Source organism: Akebia trifoliata, chromosome 1, assembly GCF_017979445.1.
Source record: "Akebia trifoliata isolate Shusen 1 chromosome 1, ASM1797944v1, whole genome shotgun sequence".
Classification (NCBI taxonomy): Eukaryota; Viridiplantae; Streptophyta; class Magnoliopsida; order Ranunculales; family Lardizabalaceae; genus Akebia; species Akebia trifoliata.
The window spans coordinates 35,466,230-35,491,396 of NC_141375.1; the positions used below are offsets into that span (position 1 = coordinate 35,466,230).

At 34.0% G+C, this 25,167-nt stretch overlaps 1 protein-coding gene and 2 pseudogenes across 11 annotated transcripts; 2 read left to right on the forward strand and 1 right to left on the reverse strand.

Annotated features, from left to right (window-relative positions):
* The first annotated feature begins 5,499 nt into the window (after nucleotides 1-5,499).
* On the forward strand, nucleotides 5,500-6,964 carry LOC147412136 (zinc finger CCCH domain-containing protein 20 pseudogene; annotated as a pseudogene).
* A 983-nt stretch (nucleotides 6,965-7,947) lies between these two features.
* Nucleotides 7,948-13,588, reverse strand: LOC147412137 (vacuolar protein sorting-associated protein 32 homolog 1-like). Of its 10 annotated transcripts, none has more exons than XR_015182345.1 (4): nucleotides 13,194-13,578; nucleotides 9,898-10,210; nucleotides 9,130-9,775; nucleotides 7,948-9,038 (listed from the first exon to the last, which is right to left on the reverse strand). XR_015182345.1 is itself a non-coding variant. In XM_086456789.1 (4 exons), exons 3-4 carry the CDS (start codon nucleotides 9,985-9,987, stop codon nucleotides 9,605-9,607), a joined length of 261 nt encoding a protein of 86 aa, XP_086312915.1. In that variant the 5' UTR covers nucleotides 9,988-10,210; nucleotides 13,208-13,294; nucleotides 13,474-13,588; the 3' UTR covers nucleotides 7,948-9,604. The 10 variants fall into 10 exon arrangements, 8 of the variants coding, with proteins under 8 accessions (XP_086312915.1, XP_086312884.1, XP_086312924.1 ...); XR_015182348.1 differs by having other exon boundaries at nucleotides 7,948-9,048; XM_086456789.1 differs by having other exon boundaries at nucleotides 7,948-9,775; nucleotides 13,208-13,294; nucleotides 13,474-13,588.
* Nucleotides 13,589-15,957: 2,369 nt separating this feature from the next.
* LOC147412138 (clathrin interactor EPSIN 1-like) lies at nucleotides 15,958-25,128 on the forward strand (annotated as a pseudogene). The gene is made up of 11 exons (XR_015175719.1): nucleotides 15,958-16,036; nucleotides 16,191-16,250; nucleotides 16,362-16,413; nucleotides 17,765-17,844; nucleotides 17,915-17,996; nucleotides 18,125-18,208; nucleotides 18,319-18,464; nucleotides 18,519-18,768; nucleotides 19,268-19,415; nucleotides 21,141-21,325; nucleotides 22,482-25,128. The product of XR_015175719.1 is annotated as a clathrin interactor EPSIN 1-like (transcript).
* Nucleotides 25,129-25,167: the final 39 nt, after the last annotated feature.

Genomic DNA, 25,167 nt, shown 5'->3' on the forward strand with positions numbered 1-25,167 from the left:
AAAGCCCTCTTCCTTCCTCTTCGTTTGCGACGACGTCGACGAAGGTCACGGCTTCGTCTTCATACTCTCTCTCTCAAATATAAGAAATCACAAACCCTTAATTATTTTTTATTTTTTAATTTTTTTTTTCTAATTTCATATTCTACTGAGTTTTATATATGTTTAACCTGAAAATTTTACAATCCATATGTGTTTAATTCGAAGAAATAAGTTCGAATGGCAATTCCTATGTGTTTTTATTATAAATGCCTAAAGATATTGATCCCAAGAACTTTGACAAACCTTTTTGATTGACCCTAACATGAAAAATCAATTGATTGATGATTTCTAGAACTATGTTTTGGTCATTGGATTAAAGGATGATTAAACATCTGTGTGTAGTGTAGGGGTCAGATTTCTACACATTCAATCCACTGTCCATGCATTTATTTATTGATTATGGAAAAGATCAATCAATTAGTTCAATTTTTAGACTTTTTGATGATTGATTTGTAATTCATTTGGCACTTCTGTTGGGTTTCCATTTTGTCAACATAACGTGATAGTTGTGTCAATGTATGTAACAATTTCGATATTTTTGAAAACTTCAATAATTATTTGAAAATTAACCCTTCTTTATTATGCTTATGTCAAATATAATTCTTGTGGAGGGTAAAATCCACATGTCATCATATGGTAACACATCTCAAACAACAATTCAGGGTAGAATAAATTAGGCCAAACCATCCAAAGAAGTACAATGAAAAGGTCCAATGTCGGGGTATAATGCAAGGTTGCACAGCTTAGATGATAGAGAGTCTCTACTCTCATAATGATGTTGAAGTATGGCTTAAAATCAGTTAGGTCCAATTCAAGTAAGTGTGTTTTTGGGTCGATCCAAGGTAATTTAAGTTGAACTTGTAACTTATGTAAATAATCCACTTATGTGATGTTTCAAAAAGGAGTTTTGTTTTCTTTTGTTATGACTGTAAGTCTAAATCTTTTTTAAAAAAAAAAGTAAAGAAAGAGAGAAAATCCAATAAAGGAGAAGTTGAGATGTTTGGGAAGATTAAGATCTAAATGAAGGTAAAACTAAGTGATGGCGGTGTTTCCTTGTATCAATTTACCTTGTTTTCTTCATAATGAAATTGAGCTCAAATGTTCATACCTTCGTAGACGTAACCGTGGGGTAAACCATATAAAATATTTTACTGTGGGTATTATGTTCATACTCTTTTTTTTATATTAATTGTTTATCTTCTTTTCATTTGCTTCTATTAGTTTGGTTTGTCATTCATTATCATTATCAAATAAGGTTATGAAAAGTGTGGCATACAAGATGTTTGGTGAAATACCTAATAAGTATTTGATCAAATTACTAAGTGAACTTCACAAAGGTGTTCACATATATAACAAAAAAGATATTGACAAGATTTCATTATAAATAAGGTGATAAAAATTTAAAATGTACACATTCTCTTTCTTTTTAAAACCTCTCAAAATTACTAAGTGAACTTCACAAAAGTGTTCACATACATAACAGATAAGATATCGACAAGGTTTCACTGTAAATAAGGTGATAAAAATTTAAAATGTACACATTCTCTTTGTTTTTAAAACCTCTCAAGATTAGTGAAGTTTTTGATCTTTCAAAAGTAATTAGGTAATTGCATCCACAATTATCAATCATAATAATTTGTTTATTCATGATCAAGGGTTTTGTTAATGTGTGCCCTAAGGTCTCATGTTAAGATTGCATTAAAAAGAGCATGAAAATAAGCATTCAAAGGTTTTTCTTTTTTTAGGGACAATGACTGCAAAGACCTATTTTTTGAAAATATGTGCCAAAAAGTCTCTTCTAAAAAAATATGGACTCTTTAGTACCCAATTTATTAAATATTAGTCTAAAAATAATTTTTTAAATGAAAATACCATAATTACCTTTTCAATAATTTTTGAAGTTTAAAGAAACATATTTATTTGAAAATATTTGACTAGTCCTATATTTCATAATTAAAGACATGCCCCTTAACTATGGTCATCTCTTATAAATAAATTAAAAAGAAAACTTGTTTCTCTGACGAAAACTAGTAATCAAGAATTACATAAATGATGATGACTATACCAATGATGATGATGATGATGGAGATGAGTATGATCATCATCAAATTGATTTTGTCCAAGTATATTAGATTTCTTAAAATATATAAATAATTTTAAATAATTAAAACATAATTTTAAAACTCAACTTAAATGTTCATCGAATTAATTCAACTTAAAATTTACAAGTCAACACAAAATGAGTCAAATAAAGTTATATTGAATTTAATTTTTTAAAAATAAAATATTTATTTTTTATTTTCAATAAAAATATTAATAATTAAATAAATTGGTCAAGTTTATTATTTGACTCCTTATATTTTTAGATCAATCACTTTTAAAGTTGTTAAAATGGTATTTCAAGTATTTTCTTAAAAAATCTTCAAAAATCCTAATAAACTAATATTTCATTGAGACTTAAATAATTTATATTCTTTACTAGGGGACTATTTAGTACATACTCTTGATAAAGAGTCAATCTTCCTTTTATTTATAGAGTTGTGCTGGAATAATATTTTAATTGATATTGATTCTAACATTATTGATGTGGAGGTGCACACATAACCATAAATGCTTTTCACTCATATCTCAATGGAAAGTATCTATGGTCCAGTACATGCATCCACGTCAATAATTGTGAGAATCGAAGTCAATTTTTATATTACTTAGCATTTTCCTTTTTTATATCAAAATTTTTCTTTGGGATATTGTTAGTAAAATAAAATTTAGAGGTGCATTTAACGCAATGCATTTTAACTTGTGCCCTTATGACACAACTTAACTTGCACTCCATGTTTAAGGATCATGTTTTTTTTTATTGAATCACATTTCTCAAATCAACAAAATCCAATTGTCTAAAAAGTTGAGTGGTCATAAAATGCCCTCACAATTATATTTAAATTTAATATAATTAGTCATTTTGGATATATATATATATATATATATATATATATATATATAAAAGCAAGAAAATTACAATCTACAATTGTGTTACTTAATTTTCAAAAGAGTCGTGAGAACATTTTTGACGTGAATGTCATTGAGATCTCAATGAAAAGCATATATGATTATTACACACATTCACATCAAAAATATCTATCACGATGTTCCTTCAGTACTATCCTTTTCAAAATTACATAAATATCATTTTTACTATTTTATCCTCAAAAACCTTTTAATCAATCTTTTACATTACAAATAAATCATTTTTAATAAATGTGCCACCTTCTAGTCAATATAATGACACAAAAGATGGCATTCTTATCTCAAACAAGGTAGCAGGGGGTAGATGCAATTTAATTGTTTTTAGCATGGAAGGGAAAATGGGGTATTTCTATCAATTTATTTTACCCAACATAGAACTCCAAAGTCAAAAGGGTAAGTTATCATTTGAAAAACATGATACATAAAAAATATTCACTAGAACACTAGGATTATGGGTTGTTTTTATGCAAGATTGGCCCCTCCATGAAATTAAGAATATGAATTGTTGAGGGTATTTTTGAAAAAAGTGACACATGACAATCTCGAGACAACTTAGCCAAACATCCAAATTATGAGACAACATAGTTGAATGTCTGAATCTACAGAAAAAAGGAAGAAAGATCAATCGTTGTCACCAACCGAATTTCGAAGATCTATAATTTAAGTTTGGGGATTTCAAATCCCTTAAAATAAAGAATTTAACTAATTTGCAAAAATCAATAAAAACCCATAATAAAATGAAACTGCACAAACAAATATCAACAAGGAGAAAATCTAGGAAGAATCAAGGAAAAAATACTCTTACAAATACATAAATACACTAAAACGTATGCAATCTTTTCTTTTCTTTTTCTTTAAAAAAAAAGACGCTCGTCGAAGGGTATTGTTGCCACCCAAGTGCAAGAGTGAAGATAAAAAAAACATCATCCTTAGAATGTAAAACTAATTTTTGCACCTACATGATCTATTATTTAAATTACTAGTTGGTTCTATTATAGGTAAGGACATATTTGTCGGGATACGTTATTCAGGATTAGCGAGAACCATTCCATCCCTTTCGGATAAGATCGATCGAAATTATAAAATTAATAATTAATGAATTTAAAAAGAAAAATAAACTAAAAAGGAAACTAAAAGCAGCGTCAAATCACGCAGATCTCGACACGAAATAAGGTTTCAATTAGCTATGCGGCAATAGATAAGAGCCACGTAGGCCAAGGGTGTCACCTGCATCAAAAGCGTCACCGGACACTTATCGCGCCAAAACTTAGAACCAAGTTATATCACGTGATTATGAGACACGTGGAAATAGACCGTACATAATCATAATCATACCTAGGGATTTTTTTTTTTTTTAAAAGTACGGCTCTATATTTGGCCCTAAAAGATGGTATAAAAATCCTCTAGATACACAATATTCAGATGCTTTGGAATTGCACAAATACCTCTGTAATCTTTTGCTATTCTCCAGAACAACGAAGTCTTGAAGTTTTCAACTTACTAAATGCCACGTGGCATGAAAAAATTCTCTGACGAGGTACCAAAAATTTGAATCTGGACTAAATCATTAGGTTTATTAACGACCATGATCATATGATGACCATGGAAATAGAAGAAACAAAAGAACAAAACAGAACCTAAACACAGAGATTAGAGATTAGAGTTAGTGATTTTTTCTCTCCAGATATTAACAGCCATGGTCTTCCCCTCCTTAAAAGTTTCTCCAGAAGGAGAGTGGGAGCATCGGTGGAGCCACCTCCACGATCCGGCCCTGGTTCAACGTGCCCTCCGTACCGTAGCCTTGACGCTTGTAGTCTTCCAGATATGGAGTATTTCACATAAGGACTGCTCTCCATTGGCAACCCCTCAAGCTTCTGCTGCTATTCTACAGTCTCCTTTCTCACCTCGTCTCCAATCTTCGATCTCTCTTTCTTCTTAAAATATAATTTAGGCGCAAGTCAACCCCTAAAATTCTAAGTTACTAAAATAAGTTTAAATGCTGACGTGCACCATTCTTGATGCACCGCAGTACTACTGTGTTTAAAATCGCCAAGTGCATTGTTACTTTGTATTTTAGCGGAGACGTGGCCTCAAATACAGGAAATCTGAGTCTACGGGTGCTGTGCATGGCTGCCATGCCACCCGCTTTACTTACCCCACGTGTCCCACTATGCATTTCCCGCCATTATTACTTTTTTTTTTTTACTTACTCAAATTCTCGTTAAGCTAATAAATTTATCGCGATATTTTCCATCACCATTGAATTAATAAATGAGTGTTGTTCGTATGCACCCAGGTGGAGAATGGAACTATAAATAAAGGAGTTAATGACTTACGTGGCGTTTATTGGGTTGGGTCTGGGAGGAGAGTTTCACTCATCCACCAGTGTGCATACGATCCGAACTATAAATAAATATTTAACCGTACTTTCTTACCAAACTATAGTGAAAGTTATACTAACCATGGTTGAGTTAACAAACCCTTTTATATCGAAGCCTGCGTTACTTGAACCACTGTGAGAAACAATGTTGATGATCGGAGAAGGAAATCGATCAAATCCCACCATCCACGTCCCTCCTTGGTCTCTTTTTGATGAATCAATGGACGAGATGATCTATCCTATCCCTGTCAGCGGCTTTTCCGCTAATATTAACGGCAATGCTAACAATGGAGAGTATTCTCCGTTTATGTTAGCAGAGGCGTTAACTGCACTACATCGTTATCTTCCTTCAAACGAAGTGGATACAGAGTCCGATTTACCAGTTGACACTTACTCGTGTGACGAGTTCCGCATGTACGAGTTTAAAGTTCGCAGGTGCGCACGTGGCCGCTCTCACGACTGGACGGAGTGTCCGTACGCTCATCCCGGAGAGAAGGCTCGTCGGAGGGACCCACGTAAGTTCCATTACTCTGGTACTAGTTGCCCTGATTTTCGTAAAGGAAACTGTAAGAGAGGTGACACGTGTGAGTATGCACACGGCGTGTTCGAGTGTTGGCTACACCCAGCACGCTATCGTACGCAGCCGTGCAAGGATGGGACGAACTGTCGACGTAGAGTGTGTTTCTTTGCCCACACTCCGGAACAACTCCGAGTCTTGCCTCAGCATAGCTCGAGAACGCCTACGCCTTTCGTGACTGAGTCACCACCGTCTTACGACGGGTCCCCGCTTCGACACGCTCATGAATCGTTTTTCGCGAGAGGGTCTCCCACATCGACTATATTTTCTCCTCCGATTTCACCACCATCAGAATCGCCACCCATGTCACCCAGTACTCCGACTATGAGTCGATCGTTTGGTTCGAACTCGGTCAACGAAATGATGGTCTCTCTTCGCAATTTACAGCTTAATAAGGTGAAGTCGTTACCACCTATGTGTGGAGTTCAGTTGGGCTCTGGGTTTGGATCTCCAAGGAGTGGGTCATTGCTTCGACCTGCGTTCAATAGCTTGCCCTCAACTCCAACTCGGGCCCCAACTCACTCAGGAATAGGTTACGTGGATTTGTGGGATAGGGGCGGTTTGGTGGAGGAACCAGCGATGGCGAGAGTTGAGTCAGGAAGGGAGATAAGAGCAAAAATGTTCGAGAAATTGAGCAAGGAGAACTCTATCGGGCGAGCTGACTCGTCCGCCCCAGCTCTGGATGTTGAGTGGGTTTCAGAATTAATTAAGTGAAAAATTCTGAAATGGGTAAACCTCCACTTTGATTATTTTGGTTAATTATCTCATCTGGTTTAATAGATCAGGTAACCCTAATTTTTCTGATTGTGAATATTGAAGAAGATTAAGAAAATTATGGAAGTAATTAAAGACTTTGCTGTAAATAGTAATAGTAGAAGAAGACTAGGAGGAGGTGGTGTGTTGTAAGTGTTTCCAAGGAGCTCAGAAATTGAAAAAAACAAAAATGATGGGCGCCTGTTGTACAGAGAGAAGCACAGATGTTTCTATTGTGATCAGTATTTTTGGGATTTTCCCGTTTTTTGCTTGCTTCTATTGTCTTAATTTCTGGCATATTGTGAAAATTAAGAGCCTTAGCTTCTGTTGTTGAAGCATCTAATGTTGAGATATTCTCTCTGAATTTTCTTACTTTTTTTTTCTTTTAATATATAATATAATCTGATCAATCTGCATTCTTCTTCATAATTCATCTCGAGTGAAAAACGATTCTAGTTCTTCCTAGAAATAGAAATACTTTGATATACATTGGTTGGCGCTTTTCTTTTAGTTGTCTCCCTTTTTATTTTTTCCGCCTCTATAGTTGAAGCACTGATGATCATTTCAATGGTTAAAATTATGAAAATTTAATTAACAACAAACGTGTAGATTCGATGATATTGACAGAGGAAATAACTAAAATGGCTTAAATGCTCCTCTTCAACCCTCTATAAAAGCCAAATCTATAGTAAACTATTGCTTTAAACTTCTATTTTATTTTTATATTTTGTCCTAACAATTTTCAACATGTTTCAGTCTAAAAAATAATAATAATAATAATTAGGGTAGTTGAACGAAATAAAATCTCGAGGTTGAAGACGGTATAAAATCTTTTATTGAAATATTTATAAGCACATATTTCCTTAGCAGTGTAAAATATCCTTATAAAAAGATAATGTTGAAGAAGATAACGTTTTTAGGGCATCTCAAATATCAGCATAACGTGGCGGGGATGTCTAACTTTAAGGATATATATTATAATCTGTATTTGTATGAAAATTTAATTTCGGGAGTCGGAATTCATTTTTCTATGAAATTAATCAATTAATCAAATACATTAAAAATGTGATTTTCTATATTTAAAAAAAAAAAAAGATTTTGAGTATGAAAATCCATTTTCTTCTGAAAAAAATTAACCAAACACATGACAATTGTGATTTTCTATATTAAAAAAAAAGATTTTCACCTATTATCCGTGCACAATATCAAACACACCCTAAGATCTTTCAAGACTTTATTCAATAGAGAAGGGATAAGGTTGAAGGACGGAAGGTAATTAATATGATGATAGATTTAAATCTAATTTGCAGATGAGTCACTAAAATCCTGAGTACCTTTTCCCTGTCCTACTCTCCGTATGATCCTTCTGTTGTCCTGTGGGTAGTGAAGGAAAATTTATTATTACACGTGTTCTGAATGCCTGTTATGCCACCTGACCCGTCCGTTTGGTTCAATAATGTATCAACTTCAAGATCTTTCTTGAGTTTCTTGATAACATCTAAAAATTAAAAGAAAAAAAAAAATCTACAAATAAACCTCTTCACTATTTTTATTTTTTTAAATATCATATATTAGGCCCACTAAATCATCAATACAACTTGTTCAATTGTTGGGCCACCAATTGAAGTGGGTGCTATAAAACTCTACATAACTCAATTGTGTGTTGATTTTCGAGATTCAAGTTTATTTTTCTCAGATCACAGTTTTCCTAGCAACACTAATCATGCATCTACAATAGTCATCCACATGCAGCAGAGAGATTAGATAACCCATGAACATTGTGATGAACAAGTACACCTTCCAATTGAGAAATATTAATTTTGAGCATCAACATTGCAAGAGAGCTATAAAAAAATAAATTTAAAAAGCTACATTAGGCTGGTAATAATAAGTAGATGAAGGCAATTAAAGCATGCAAGAAGGGAAGCCTCTAATACCTATGTTAGTATATTATAGACACAACTTCTTCAATGTGTGCTAAGTACTATATCAAATGCCTCCCACAAAGGTAAACCAAAGGGAGAAAAAAAGAGTAAGGAGTTTCTAACTAAATTATTTATATAAAAAAAAAATCATCAAAATTGGATTCAGATTTTAGAGGGGAAGGAATTTACTTTATGCCACCTATGTACAAAAATTGTCTTAGTTCTTACCTGCGAATGCACACTAATAAGTGTCAGGTGAGAATGAAGCAACACCACCCCGAATCATATAGTAGACATAGGCTGATCTATAGATAATCTCTTCTCTTGGGATTCAGCGGACCTTCAAGAAACTTAACATTAACCATCACTGAAATGAAAGACAGAGTAAAGACAAAAAGGACTAGGACATGTTAACCAAAATAGGAAAATACCTGTCTAAGAAGCCATATCTGCTTAGAACGAGGGCAGTGGTTCTTGCAGAGTTCTGTTCTCTTTGCAAATCCAATGGTGAGTCTGTTAATCACCTCCTCATCCATTGTGAGGAGGCTTGTCAGGTTTGGTCTTTTTTTCTTTCGTTTGACCTGAGTGTTACTTGATTCTTGGCGGTCCACTGTCTTTGTTGAAAGGGAGAGGATGCTTTGAAGGGAATGAGCAATCTATCAAGGCCATCATTTTTAGCATTATAGGATTGTTGTTTTACTGGTGCAAACAATTCCAAGAGTTTGGGGGAGTCCGGTTTAAAGACTTCTTGTTCAGATGGGAGTCGATCCATAGCGGGTTATTTTGTTTGTTAGCTGTGCATTGTGTTTTTTTCCTTTGCTTTGCTTTGCTTTTGTTCTTTTTTCTCGCCTGTCACTTTGTTCGTCCTATAAGGACTCCTCGTCCTTTTTAATAAAATTTTGGTTATCAAAAAAAAAGAAAGAAAGGCATATCTGCTTGTAATGAAGTGAGCTCCTCTTCTTCCTCATTCTCATCCTCGGCCTTCTTCAGGGGTGCAGGGGTAGTAGTTGTGGGCAGAAGAAGTTTCTCCTCCAACTTGGCTTCTAATAACTCCTCAAGATCAACTTCCAATTTGTCCTGCAATGACAAAGATGTTTAGAATCATTTGGAGAATTAGCATATTAGTTAGTTAGTTTTCTTTTTTCATAAGCAGGAATAAGTAATTTAATTATTTTGGTATTTGCAAATGAAGCTGATACCTCATCAAAATAAGCAGATGAACCAATGGGAGCTGACAATGCTTCCCGAGTCTGTTTCACATTCTCCATCTGCTCGTTAATCTCATCCATTATCTTCTACACTTCATCGATTTTTCAGTAAAATAAGATGCAATTTTGAAATCCATTAGTGTCAATTATTGCTTATCTACTAAGAAGTAGAGATGGGACCCCTGACACATTAAACTCATAGAAGCTAAGTTAAGTCTGCAGCTTCTAAAATTGATTTGTTCACAACCTTCAACAACTGTTTAACTTGTAGGCTTGTAGCTTTTGCACCATCTAGCATAATCATCTGAAATCCAAACCAAAAAAACATAATTTGGGGGATCTAGCGCTAAATCTTTATGGAAAAAAAAAAAAGTCATTAGAATCTGTTTTAAACACTGTTTGGATCCTTTGAGAATTAAATCTTGCATCTGTACCTGATCATGAATGCGCAATTGAAAATTTCAAACATAGTATTGCAGCTACGTGATAAATAAATAAAAGAGAATTAAACCCTGAAATACATATTGCTCGATTTTTCTAACTCATGATTGGATTTGGAAAAATAAATAAATACACTATGAATGGCATTAATGTGGTCTTGGTATAATCATGGTAGTAGATCTAGGGACTAGGAACAACTGGTGATTTCAGAAGCAGAGCAAGATTCTGGGGTGGGAATATAAGATTCTGGCAATTGAGTTTCTAGCATGTCAACATTGAAGGATGCACACCTGGTAGTAGGTTTAAGTTTCTAACTCCAATGTGCAAGTATTATATGAATAGAAGTTAAAAATACGAAGCAGCTATTTCACAAAGTCTAAGTAATTGCATGAACAAAATACAATAATAAATTATCACTGTATGGAGATCAAAATATAGACTCCACAAAAAGTGACGAACCAAATATTTAACTGAATTTCTAACGGTAATACAATCGGGCGGATTTACATTTGGGGCAGTGGAGGAACTTGCCCCCCACAATAATTTTCGAAGTCTAGAAGGATACATGAGTTATTGTATCAGATAACAATGGCGGATTTGCCCCACAAAAAAAAAAAATTTTGCTCTTGATTACCCCCCCTGAATACAAAGACACCTTACAGGCTTAGACCCATAGCTCAGTAGGTTTGACACATTGCAAATCAATCTAGAGGTCGTGGGTTCAAGACTTCAAGTCCAGCTTGCTTACCCATCAAAAACAAAAAAAACAAAAAAAAAATCAAAGACACCTTATTCCTCCCATTGGTACCAACTTGACCATCGAAGCTTCTTTGATAGACACCACGCCAGTGTCCCTCATTTCCTTCTCTCCTACATGCCTAAAGCTAGAAGAACTAAAGCCCCTGGTGCAACAAGGAACCCTTAATCGAAATAAGAGGGCACTTTAAGCTTCTCAACCATTCGATTCAACACAGCATCTCAGATAAACCCCCACAAATCTCGAGGAGAGGAATGCACAAAAAACCTCCACAACATTCAAGGCATGTTCTTTCATACCTTTTCTTACTACCTCCATTCATATCATTTTCATTCTTCCTATTGTTCTTTTAGAGCCCTCGACATGCTCCAAAGCATTCCTCTCTTTATTGCAATAATAGTTCTTTGCAAATGTCCAATCCATTTCAAATGATATTAGAACTACTCATTACTTTCCTTGAGTTATGATTTTGTCTTTCTTAATTTTAGCACCCATCCATCCCAGCTTCCTCTTCTTTACTATAAACATATTTCTTGATAGCCCAGCACTCAACTCCATAAGGACGGTTGGCCATATCTTAGTCTTGTAATGATTTCCTCTAGTTTGATTGGTAAACATTGATCCACCCAATGGTAATTGTATGATTCATATCTTCACCAATTTCCCCATTTTTATGTATAATGGAACCTAAATAATACAAATGGTCTTTTGTAGGTATTTTTTTAGTGTCAATCTTGACAAATGTTACATCCCTATAAGTGCCCAAAGTCCATACTAAGGTGGCACTGCATATATTTTGTCTTGGTCCTACTTATCTTAGAAACAGTAGTTTTTAATGTATAAGCTCATAGTTCGAATTTTAAATTAACTCATTCTCTTGTTTCATCTACCAATACTATAAAATCATATACCAAGAGGCCTCTCCTTTGATATGAGCACATAATTCATCCATAAGTAGTGCAAAAGGTATGGGCAGCTTAAATATAGATCCCTGGTGCAAACCCATTGTAGTTGGGAAGACCCTTGTCTAATCACTAGTTCTATTGTCAATAACAACTCTAGCACACATAAAATACTTTCTAGGAATCCAATTATAAACATATTTACTCCAATAAAAAAATTAAAAAAATAAAATTAAAGGAAAAAAAACAATAAGTTTCAGAATGGTCTGATTTTTTGTGTGGATGATCTCTATGGTGAGAAAATCATCCTCACAAAAAATCAGCTAATTCTGAAATTTCTAACCCTAATTTATAAGATGAAGAATTTTGAACCATCAATTTTTACCGTTAGTTTGTAACCACTTTTTGGGGTTAGAAGTTTCAGAATTGGCTGATTTTTTGTGAGGATGATCTACTGACTATAGAGATCATCCTCACAAAAAATCAGTTCAGTCTGAAACTTTTTAGCCATGTAAGACAACTTTGTCTAGAATGTTGTTCAGGATTTTGTCAAAAGAACGCTAACCTTTGTTCTTTACTCTAGTGAATTGGTTGGCCTTTACCACTTCTGCAGAAGGCTACTTTATAATGAGATTTTCCTTTTTCTCAAGCATTTCAAGAGAAATAAGGGGGTGATTGTAAAATGGAAATATAAAATGTTGATGCCCGACAAATGGTTGATCAAACCATAACATAGAGCCTACAAAAGCAAAAAAATATATATTTACAATTCCAGCTCACTATTTATTTTTATTACCAAAACGTTAAAGGTAATGAATTCCGAGGTTTTAAAGTGACTATTTCACAGGTTTAAAGTGTATCTCTCAGGTTTCGCTGTTTTTAGCGAGATGGCCACTTTAAACCTGCGAAATAATCACTTTAAAACCTCCAAATTCGTTATGGTTCACGTTTTGGTGATTAAAATGAACAGTGAGCCGGAATAAAAAATTCGTCAAATTCAGCTAGCGAAGTGGTAATTCACCCAAAAAACAGATGAAGGAATCCAAGTCCAGATTCCAACTTAAATAATCTATCTTGAGTCAAATTAACAGAACCAACCATATAAATCCATAACAAAGAAGAAATACAAAATCATAAACTGAGATAATAAAAGAAAATAATACAAACTGATCAAACAAACACCATACCTCGCTCAACTTACCCAACGTTTTACATCAGTTGTTTCCTGTTTATTTTTGTTGAAAATCCGCGCAAACATGACTGATTTCCCGCGTTGGATCCCTCTCGTCTGCATTCCAGAATGGAACAAAAGAAATCAAATTATTTGAAACCATAACCCTAGTCTTGGTTCTTGGGCCATCTAAACTACTTGGTTGTCAAAAAGAAAGAATAAATCCACGAATAAATACCGAACTGTAAATCACGATTCACATATTAGGGTTCCAAGAACGAAGCAATCGAAATTACCAATCGACTTGAATTTGTGGCGTTTAATGAGATTTTGGAGAGTGAAAAGGCGACTCCCGGTCCACGTAAGAATAACTCAAACCTAAGAGACGAAAGAAGCGTTAGTAGGAGGGAACGTTTCTATTCTTTCGCGCCTAACACTTTTTAATGAAATTGAGAGCATCTATTAACATTCCAATTTTTACTTATAACACACCAAAATTATTGGCTATTAATTTCATAAAGATTCGATTAAAGATATGGATCATCCAATTGAATTAACCCAATAGGGACTTGATTAAAATATATATATATATATATTGGATCATGTCCACATCAATATGATAAACGATATATGAAATATTGTTTCAATTTGAATTCTTCAACAGTGCCCCCTATAGTTTTCTTGACTTTATGTCTAATTCTATCTTAATCCTTCAAATAATGAATTGTCATTGTTTATGCATAATTTTTCTCGCCTTCTCTGAATTGGTGTATATTTGTGATGATATCGGTGAATGGATGGGCTTAATTAATAGGAATTTTCTTTTACTTACTCTAACATGGCGATTCCCCATCCATGCTTATAATTTGTCTTCTCACCACTACATCAATGTACTTTGCATATATTTATATCTATATAATAAAAGTCTAATGATTTTCTAACATCCTCATCACAGTATCGTAGATCTTTTGCCTGGGGCTACACATAATTGTAAATCTTTTTCTTGTATATCTTAATGCAAATAATCTACAACCCCATACGGGGGCGTGTGTCGGGAGGGGCATCATATTATCACGACTCATAATAAAACACAATTATAGGAGTCACCCATGTTATAATTTTGTGAAGATGAATGTCTTCTCAATCACAGTTATATAGGGGGCACAAACATCCCATCTAGCTTATATTTCCCCTTTTCAATTTTTTTTTATTTCCTCTCCTCCTCCTCCCCCCCACCCCTTCCCTTTTTTAGTTATACCCCTCTAATATATATAATTGTGGGGGCTAAACACCCCATCTAATTAAAGTGACCATATTTTATTGTATTTATTCACTTTCTTCCCATCCTTATTTTTTTTTTCAATAATACTCTTATACTTTATTGTTTTCCTCTCTTACCCCCGTAACTTTCAATATCATAGGGGAACTCTAGTTTCTATAATAAAACACATCAATAAGACCCACTTGTGAGGGATAAACGTTTCATGCAATTACAATTATCTATTTATTATTTTTATCTTTTCCTTCAACTTTATTGTATCCACTTTCCTCTCTTTCCCAACCTTTTTCCCTTTTCCAATATATCCCTTAACTTTAGTATGTTTCCTCCTCTTTTACCCCTTCAACCCTAGATATTTATTAATAAATCCCTGTAATTTTATTATTTGTCTTTTTATTTTACTTTTATCATTTTGACACTGTAGATGCAAAAACCTGTATTACCTCGAGATTTTCAATGGATGTTTGGTTTCTTCTTCCTGTACTCTTTGGTATGCCTGCAACAATACCTCTCCGACATCAAAGTTAAAATCTTAATAAAAAAAATAGTATATAGTTTTAATGGGAGAAAATTGCATACCTTTCGTGTTTTGTTTCGTGTTTTTATAAAGGTTTCCTCTCTGGTCTTCCCATTGATTCTCGTTTTTTTTTGTTTAAGTGGTTCTGTCCCTCTATGCATTTCTCTTGATCCTCATGAATATGGTTGAATTCTCGATTTTCAAGGATTTGAGACAACCGATTTACTACCTTGGTCCTCAGTATCTCGTCTTGAGTTCTATTATTTATGAATGCCCAACTTCCCTTATCCGATCTTAATCACTAGGTTGAATTTCTTTTACCCTTTAAACATGGAAGCTCGATGGATATCACTTGTAGATGCCACATGTTGGTATTTGTAATCAACTAAAGAATATCCTCCACAACCACCAAAGAGGATGCTCATGCCTTGCAAATTAGAAGGCACAGCCGAATTCTAGATTGTATAGTGTAGAGTGAGTAGATCATCCTTGTTGACATGTGTGAATACCCGCATCTGGCATGTTACATCCATGTAGGCATGATTTTAAGAATCTAAAGATCAAGATGACTTAGTCTTGTTCCATATCTTGATAATATATTCCAAGTTATTAAAAATTCAATCAAGTCAATTGATTTTATGTTTTTGAGAGAAAGTAATAGGTTTTTTTTAACAGTAAAATTCGATCTCTCTCTACGGAACATTAGAACTTGCTTTGCGTTTCCATTTTAATTTGAAGATTATATTAACTTGACATAAAATAAAATATTTTCTAAAATTTCATCAAATATATATTTTTCTTAAAAATGACATTTTAGTGTTACTTTTAAATGTTTGGTAAAGAAATTATAGTTTCGGAACGGCTGTAAATCTAATTATGAAAATCCAAATATAACTTTGCGAAAGTCAGGCTCGTTATTTTTTAACACGTGGCGGTATTTGCCGCATAAAGGCTTAAAAGCGCGCGTTCTCCATGCTCGATTTCCCGACATATTTTAAAAGCCCAAAACGCATCCGAATCCGCATTTCCAAAGTTTTACGATTGCCATTCGATATTCTCAAAGGTTCTCCTTCTTCTATTTTTTATTTTTTTTAACTGAAATTGATTTTATAACGAATCTACAAAATTATTGACTGAAACAAACATTTGATTCATCTGGAAAACTCAAACAATCGATTGGATCTATTATTAGCTGATTTTAAATTTCATGATTTCAGGTGCTCGTAGATATCCGCCATGGATTTCATGAAGATTCTCGATCAAACAGTTCGAGAAATGTGAGTTTTTGATAAGATTTCTATGAGTTTCTTTCGAACTTGTTCTTCGTTCGGTCGTACGTTAGAGAAAAAAAAACACGATTTCTATACGGTTTTTGTTTCAATTTGCAGAAAGAGAGAAGTTAACATTAAAGTCCTTAAAGTTTCCGGGATCAAACAGAAGGTAAGCGATCCTTACCGAAGTTAATTGAAATTAACGTTTTTTTTTTTTTTGTTTTGGGTGAAATTCAATGTTAATTTGTATTCCTGAGAAATTTTTGTTGAACATGGCGTCTCACAATAGCTCAGAATTATCCTTATTTAATGATTGGATTCCTTAATGATGCCAGCTCTTACTTATCTGATCTCAAACTACTCACCTCACGGAGATTCATATCTTTATAGAAATAAAATTCAAATATAACCAATATAAATACCTCAAACGCTCGCGCGGGGGGATCGAACTAGGTATATGTAATGGCTATAATGTATGTTCAAAGAATAATTTTCGAATCTGGTTGAATATAGAATATAAGATGTGAATGGTTGGTTTACTTATCTGATCTCAAACTCCCAAACTACTCACCTCATGTCGCTCCGCGGGCTGGGGGGGGGGGATCGAACTAGGTATTTGTAATGGCTATAATGTATGATCAAAGAATAATTTTCGAATCTGGTTGCATATAGAATATAAGATGTGAATGGTTGGTTTACTTATCTGATCTCAAACTCCCAAACTACTCACCTCATGGAGCTCCGCGGGGCAGGGGGATTGAACTAGGTATATGTGATGGCTATAATGTATGTTCAAAGAATAATTTTGAATCTGGTTGAATATGAATATAGAATATAAGATGTGAATGGTTGGTTTACGTTATGGAAGAAATATATGTATATGTGATAGTAGATATTGACTAGTTATATATGAACTATCCATAGAGATGCGAAATTGATTGGGATGAGGGCAATGTAGCTTTCGTTAAGATGTTTCGTGTCTCTCCAGGCTTAAAATCGAATGCACGCATATATTAGTTGCGACACTCCCAGGATACAACAACCCAATTTCATCTATTGTCGATTTCTCTGTTTTCTGCATTGAAACGGAGATCCCAAAACCCAACACCTTCGAATTAATCTGTTCTGTCATCATCAAAGGAGAAAACTGATTGAATTGCAGGATGAGAATGCTCTGTTAGTAATTTAAAAAGGCAAGAATGCAGTGGTAGGAAACATAGAGAAAGAAAACAGAATGTTTTGTTTTACAATAATTGACGTATTGGGTTAGGAGTTGACGAAAGGAAAGTATAAGACGAGTAACTTGTGATCATATGCTGATCTATCTAGTTTTTTTTGGACTTTGTAATCATTTTTGTAGTTTTTGTAATGCTGCTGTATGGGTTAGAACTCGTTATGACCAAATAAGCTTATTATAACGACAGAAGAATGTAAATTGTGTGTGCATGTCATATCACATACTTGTTTTTTTTTTTTATTGTGTTCCTTTTTCATGCTTTTTTTGGCATTAAACATCACAGGTTCTCGATGCAACTAGTGATGAACCTTGGGGTCCTCATGGGTCTACCTTGACAGAGGTAGCACATGCCACTAAAAAATTGTATAACTTCATATTAAGTTTTGTGTCTTCCCTTTTTCACATCTATTTTATCTTTTATATTTTCTTGCAGCATCGATTGTCAATTGATCATGAATGTACTCTAGACAAGATTGACTGATGGTGGCCAAAACTGGCATCATGTCTATAAGTTAGTACTTCTGCTTTTAAGTTTTTCCATTTTGTTGACTTCAAATATTTCAAATGCTTCCCTTCAGAGCTTCTGTGTCTGTTTCCAGCCTTTTAATTTTGGCTCTTATGTGAAAATATTTACCTTTTCCAGGCTTTGGCTGTTATAGAGTATTTGGTTGCACATGGAACTGAATGTGTAGTTGATGACATTGTTGAACATACTTTTAAAATCTCAGTATGACTTCTTCTCTTAAATTTGATGCTTGTTTTTGTATGCCAATTATAATGGATGACCATTTGAGCGTTGTAGTTCAATTTCACTTATTTATATTTGTATTCATAAAGTCACTCTCAGGTTTTGAATATGTTGAGCCTAATGGAAAGGATGTGGGACTCAATGTTAGAAAAAAGGCTGAAACCATTATGTCCCTTTTGAATGATAAGGATAAAATACAAGAAGTTAGGAAGAAAGCTGCTGCAAATCGTGACAAGTGAGTTCATATGTACATATTGAGGTTATTTGTCTGTCTTAAATTTATTTCTAGGTATTTTGGACTTTCATCAACTGGAATAACGAATAAATCAAGTTCTGCATCATATGGAAGTAGCAGCTTCCAGCATAGTGATCAATATGGAAATGTAAGTGCTAAAAAAGAAGGGAAAATGTTCGAGGATAGTTATAGAGAAAGAGATCGCTTGGGAGAGGATGAGTTTAACAAAGATGTTTGTGATAAGTCACGTAGAGGGGCTGTCACCGAGGGTGAAGGGACCAATATGAAGAAGCAACACACTCTATAAGGTTCGTGCAGATACAGTTTCCTTGACTTGGCCTAATTTGACCTTGATTCGGCCATAATTGTACTTTATTTGAACTTCATATCTATTTTTGTCTCGCATTAACTAGGGTTCAAACATAGTCATAAAAACGACATTTTTTTAATTCGTGTTTGAAGCATCTTGTACCTCTAGCTATAAATATTTTTCTCAATATTAGGAGCTCCTTGAGATACACCTCGATTACACATGAACGCTCTATGCTGACAACTTTTTTAGACTCAATATTCTCTTCTCATGAGAGATGTGGAAATGTTGGCGGATGTGGGAATTTTCAACCTAACCTAGTTCAAGTTTGATAAATTATGGTTTGAGAATAAATGATCTTCTTGCTGGTGGTTGAGGTAGAAGTGCTACAGTTTGCTGCCAGAGGTAGAAGATAACATTAGACAATGATAAGTCGTGCATTTAAATTTTGGTCTAATTATATGGTACGTGATTGAGATAATTTTGTTGTTATCCGTGTTGTTCAATTTTTATTCTTTTTAAAGTTGTCATTCTAATGTATAATATATTTCTAATTCTATTATGTTTATTTTTTAGCAGTAATCAAGATGCTGCGTTCTCCAATACTTCGAGGGTATCATCAAAGTTAAATCATTCTGATGGTAATTTTGGTTCTATTATTTCCCAAAGCTCAGTTTCACTAGATGGTCCTGGAGATGATTTTGACGATTTTGATCCCTGGGGAACTTCCACCAGTGTTAAGCATTTGATTCTCAACCTGAAGTGCAAATGTTCTCCTTGTGCCATTCAGAAGAAATATTCCATGATCTGAACTTCTTTTCCAATCGTTATTTAGTATCTGTTAATTGGCATATTAGAGAAGAGTTCAAGGGTAACAAGTAACATAATTCTTATTTGATCACCTACTTCAAAACTTTTGTATTTCTTTGTAATTTATGCCTCAATTATAAAAGCTTATCAAATATGAATGATCTGAGGGACTTATTGCTAATAATAAAATTACCCATTTCTGTATCCTGAACTTATCTTCTCAGAAAGTTTTCTTTGTATATTAAAAAAATCCATATCGAGTCTTGCTTGCTATACTTGTAAATTTTCATAAATTAGCAAAGTTGCAAGACTCTATGGTCATTTTGAGGTGAGATTTTTGAGCAGACAAGGTTTACACAATTTCTTATGGAATTCAAGAGGGAAATGTTGCTTCCCTCGAAGACAGATTGCATATAATCTGCCAGTGCTTCTCTGGTTCTTGTGTGTTTGCTTCCCTTAATTGTTTAATTGCTTTTGTGTTTCTTGTATCAAGTCAGGTAGGTCTTCTCGACCTCCTTTGTTCTCTTATCTTTTTCATTTTAGTGAATCTTTTTCATTTATAAAACATCTTTAGTTAGAATATTTCTAGGGATGAGATACTAGTTAAGATTAACAAACAAGGAATACCCCAAAAAGACCTTATGTGGGTTAGATTATCCATAGAGATAATCTAACCTACATAAGGATTTATCGTTGGGCGGATGAAGATATGATTTTTTACTTTATAGATTTATCGTTGGGCGGATGAAGTGGAGGAGTGCTTTTGGAGTATGATGTGATTGGCATTTTTCGATCAAAACTAAAGGAAAAATTTACAAGACAACAATAAGACCAGCCATACTTTTTGGAGCCGAATGTTGGACCATCAAAAAACAACATGTTCATTCAAATGAGTGTAGTGAAGATGGGGAAGTTGAGATGGATGAGTGGTAGGACTAGGAAAGACTAAAGTAGAAATGAGCATGTTTGACGGAATTGAGGAATCGTTCCATAGGAGATACAATAAAGGAAGTAGCTTGAGTTTGGGTATACAAACAGACCAATAACAACACCGATAAGAAGGAATTCTTTTGTGCAAATTGAAAGCTCTAATAGCGAAAGAGAAAGAAATGTGAGACAATAGCTCAAGGTATGAAGACAAAAGCCTTTAGTGAAGAGATATGGCTCAAGATAAAGATGAGTGGTAAACATGATTCATTTCCAAACCCCAGTAATTGGCAAAAAGTTTAAATGATGGTGGATATTTAATTAGTTTCTCTTTTTATAAACCTATAGCAATAAAGAAGGAAATCCCACAAAAACAAGGGAGGAAGAAAAATTACAGGGAGAGAGACTAACCCAATATGATCATTTGATCCAAGAACATGATGGACCATTTTCAGGGATATAGTGAGATGCTTAAATTTCCAACACAAATGTTTACTGTAAACTATCATTTTCTTATTGAGGTTATTGAATCAGTATCCTCCCCTTTGCTATGGCATATATCTATCAAGAAGTGTTATGTTTACCATTTCTATGTGGATGTTTTGAGACATTCTCATTTCATTTGACAGGAACAGTTGCTTCAAGTGTTAATCAAGTGGATTTGTTTGGTGACTTCATGGATGCACTGACCACTGTTCCACCAGAACTGAGTACCACAGATATGAATGCTACGACTGAAGTTGATCTATTTGCAGATGCAGCTTTTTTATCAGCCTCGCCTCATGTAGAAACTGGGGCTAGGTCTCAGACTCAGGTCAGATTTTTTTTTCCATCTCCTTACTCACAAGTGCAATAAATATGGAATGCACCTCTCACTTATCATTTGGTGGTTATTTATTATTTTTACCTTGGTGAAGTGGTAAAGTCTGTTGAGGTAATGCAAGAAACCTGGGATGAAGACCCTTCCTTCACATTTACACCTATAAAGGGGGAAAAACAAAGAAGCCTAGGCAAAGCACTGAAAGATGCTTTTTGTCCCTGGTTGTATTTTTGGTAGAGTCGTACAATGTGATCGTTCTTAGGAACTTTATGCAGCACGACATTTTGTTCACAATTTTTAAGATGGTCGCTTACAAGCCTATGGACATTGAAGAATGAAACAAATAAATAGTAGGGTTTCTTTTGATTATTCTTGTAGAAATTATTTAATTGAACTACTTATCAAAGATATTTAATTAGATTATGAGAAATAATTGCTGGAAAAATCTAGTTCATCTAGTTAAGGTGCTATTGAGAATCTTCTTCTTCATGCTCACTAATGAGAAAATGTACATTTTCCAAGGAAGTTTAAGTTCTTTGTTTGTTAATAGATAACCAAAGTTCTTGATTCTTCCTAAATGCTGAAATTTGCATCGATTTCTTTTGGCGAAACAAAACAGTCCTAAGTCCTTAACCGTTTCAATTATTATCTTTTTTTTTTCCTCCAGGTTACAGTAAGTGGTGTCTTGAAGAATGCTGTCAACTACATTTTCATATAAATTTTATATGCAGAAAAACCTGACTATTGGTTCTAAACCTATAAAAACTTGTACTCGCTAGCCATAAAAATGAATTGTACTTTATTAATGTATTAGTGCTGTTTGTTATGAGTTCAGATTTCTTATTATGATTTTCTGCATTGCATATTTCAGATGTATAAGGCATAGATAATGATGCTGGTGTTCCATATATAACTTGGAAAATATTGAATGTTTTGATATTAATTTATTAAAATGTATGGACTTAATAACTAGCCATTTTCAGTGAACCATTTTGCTCTGGTCACTCCAAAGGATCTTTTGATAGTTATTCTGAGAACACAAAGGCATTTAGTTAATCCCAAGAAAAGACTCGGGTCCATTTCATTTCCATTATAAAAATTACAGTTGCTGCTTGTGGATGATGAAATCTTCTTTTGACCATTTATGCAGGCCAATGTCGATCTATTTGCCTCCCAGCCTGCCTTCTCATCTGCATCTTCTTCTACAAATAGACTTCTTCGCTACTGCAGGTCCAATTTTGCAAACTGAATTCAAGTCTCCAGAAACTGAGCCAATAAGTTTCCACACTGTTGATCCATTTGCTGCTGTGCCTTTAGATGGTTTTGAAGGATCTGGCGTCTTTGGTGCATTCACTTCTTATGCTGATCAAGTGTCTACAGAACCCACACAAAATTCTGCCGACGCGGATGGCCTTAACAACCCAAGTCAGAAACCCTTCAACAGAATCCAGGCCTCCATGCAAGGACACTTTCCAGGTAAAGTCAGGAATTTGGGCAGATTCACTTATTCGCGGACTGATTGATCTGAATATTACTGCTCGTAAGTTATTCTCCCTTAGTTATTGTGATATCCCTTCCACAATGATATCCATTTGCACTTTTTATATACCTTCTACTCGTTTATTGAATCATCTTTCACTGAGCCCATTGATTTCATTGCTCGTGTTTAAATTGTAGTTGTTGAAATACCAATGCATTTCATTGAAAATGTATTGGTGGGGTGCTGAAATTTTATGAAGCATTTGAAAACATGAGAAGCCCTAGAAACCTATAAATGGCTAATGTTGCCCACTTAATCCCAATGTAAGTTTTTCTTCGGAATGGGTGTTTTCACTAAGAAATTACTTTGATGGTATCCTATTGTTGTCTAGTTCCATGGCTAAACTGGAGTTCCATTTTCCCTAGATCCTGGTGAAGAGTTAATTTGGCTGCATTTGTCTAACAGATGTGCTATAGGCTAATGTTTTTTGGTCATAATTTTTTGCGATTTTGGCTTTAATTAATTCATTTTATCTGTACAAGTGATGTTTATGAGTCTCCATGAGAAGTTTATAGAAGTCTACGCAATGTGGATTTGTTATAACTACCTGTGCTTTCTATTCTTTTTGGACTTTCAAGACTACAATGGAGTTTGGGTGCAAGAATTCTTGGTTGCCTTTTGGTTTTTTCTTCCCTAATTTTACCATAGAAAGCATCTCTTTGGAAATATCATATTGCATTTACTGATAAAAATCTTATATTGCATAATCCATTATAACTTTCATCGTTAAAACAACATGTTAGCTTTTGTATTAAAATGTACCACAGAACCGACAAATCTCTCGGCTACTTTATTTGTTTTGACCCTTTGAGAGAGGGAAATTCAATTTAGATGATGCTGGCAGTTTTGTTTTTCTCTTAACAGATCTTCATTACTATAACACTTATCTCCCCAAGTTTTCAAATCTGAATTACTGAAATGTTCGTCACCACACACAAACAAGCACAATTAAAATAAAAGTAATTTTACGAATTCTGACTAGATTTTCAACCTCTTAGTCAGAATATCATGGAGGATAAATCTCCCATCAAATTACAATTTTGTGGGGCCCACTTTATAGCCTATACTCTTTACCCCTCTAATTTTGCTGTATTTTTTTTTACCTCTTTACCACTTTATTGTTTTCATCTTTAACCTCATTTTTTTATAATTTTTTTTTTCACTGTTACATCTAAAACTGACAATTGTTTTTACACAATCACTTGAATGCTGTCCATTTTTTTAAAATGTTTTTTACAACACAAGTTAATGAAATTATTTAAATCAAACCAAAAAGGATAGGCACTCTAATTGATGCTCTCTCTCTCTCTCTCATTGGTTCTTGATCCAGAGAAATCATAGCTGGTATGGAAAAATGGGGGGGTTCTAATACAACAATGATGATTGCATCACAGACATTAATTGTTTCATTTATTTTATGTTTTGTTTGTTTCGTTGAATTCTATCTATTATTATTATTATTGTTCCAATCAATTATTTGAATGGAAAGGATTGGAACAAAAAATCTTTAATACAAGCATGAAAGGAGGTGGTTTCCAGATTTCACATCTAATTGATAAATCCCTTTCATGAATTTTTAGAATCCAATCCCTAGTCCTAAGTTACTAATAGAAAGAAATACCCTAATATTAAGAATTTAAGAAATTTTCTATTGAAAGTTGGTTTGGTTGTCATCCTGAAAATATAAAGGCTTTCCTGATGGTAACGCCAAAACTTCAAACCCAATAGCACAACAGTCAGCATTTATATGGGTTTGTGGCACACAGCTTCAATCTTGCTTGTAGGTATTTATCTAATCGTCTTTTGTCATGACTTCTAATAATTGTTGTTAGTCTTATCTTAAAAGTTTCGGGTTCATGATTGGGTTTAGCCCAACCTGTGTTCCAGCCATGCACAGCTCACTCAATACATGTACCAATAAATCAAGAAGTGCTCCGTTTCGAATTCACAACCAAGAGGAGAACACTCTTGTTGCTACGTCTTACCACTGAGCCATACCCCTGGTGGGTTGATCATGAAAATATTAAAATTTGAAATGTCTCAAAACATTATAATTATAAGAACTTTCATTAATGTTTTGAATTTAAACAAAAATATTTAATAGTGGGCACTGTTATGAAAATATTTGCAATACATCAAAGCTATGGCATTCCTGAAAAAAAAAAAAAAAATCTAGGGAAATAAGAAAAAAAACAAAGAAATATATCTCAATATAATTAGTTGCAAAATAAAATGTCTAGGATAAATTGCTACAAAGTTTTTTTTATTTTTTTATTTTGATAACTGGGGTGGTCTG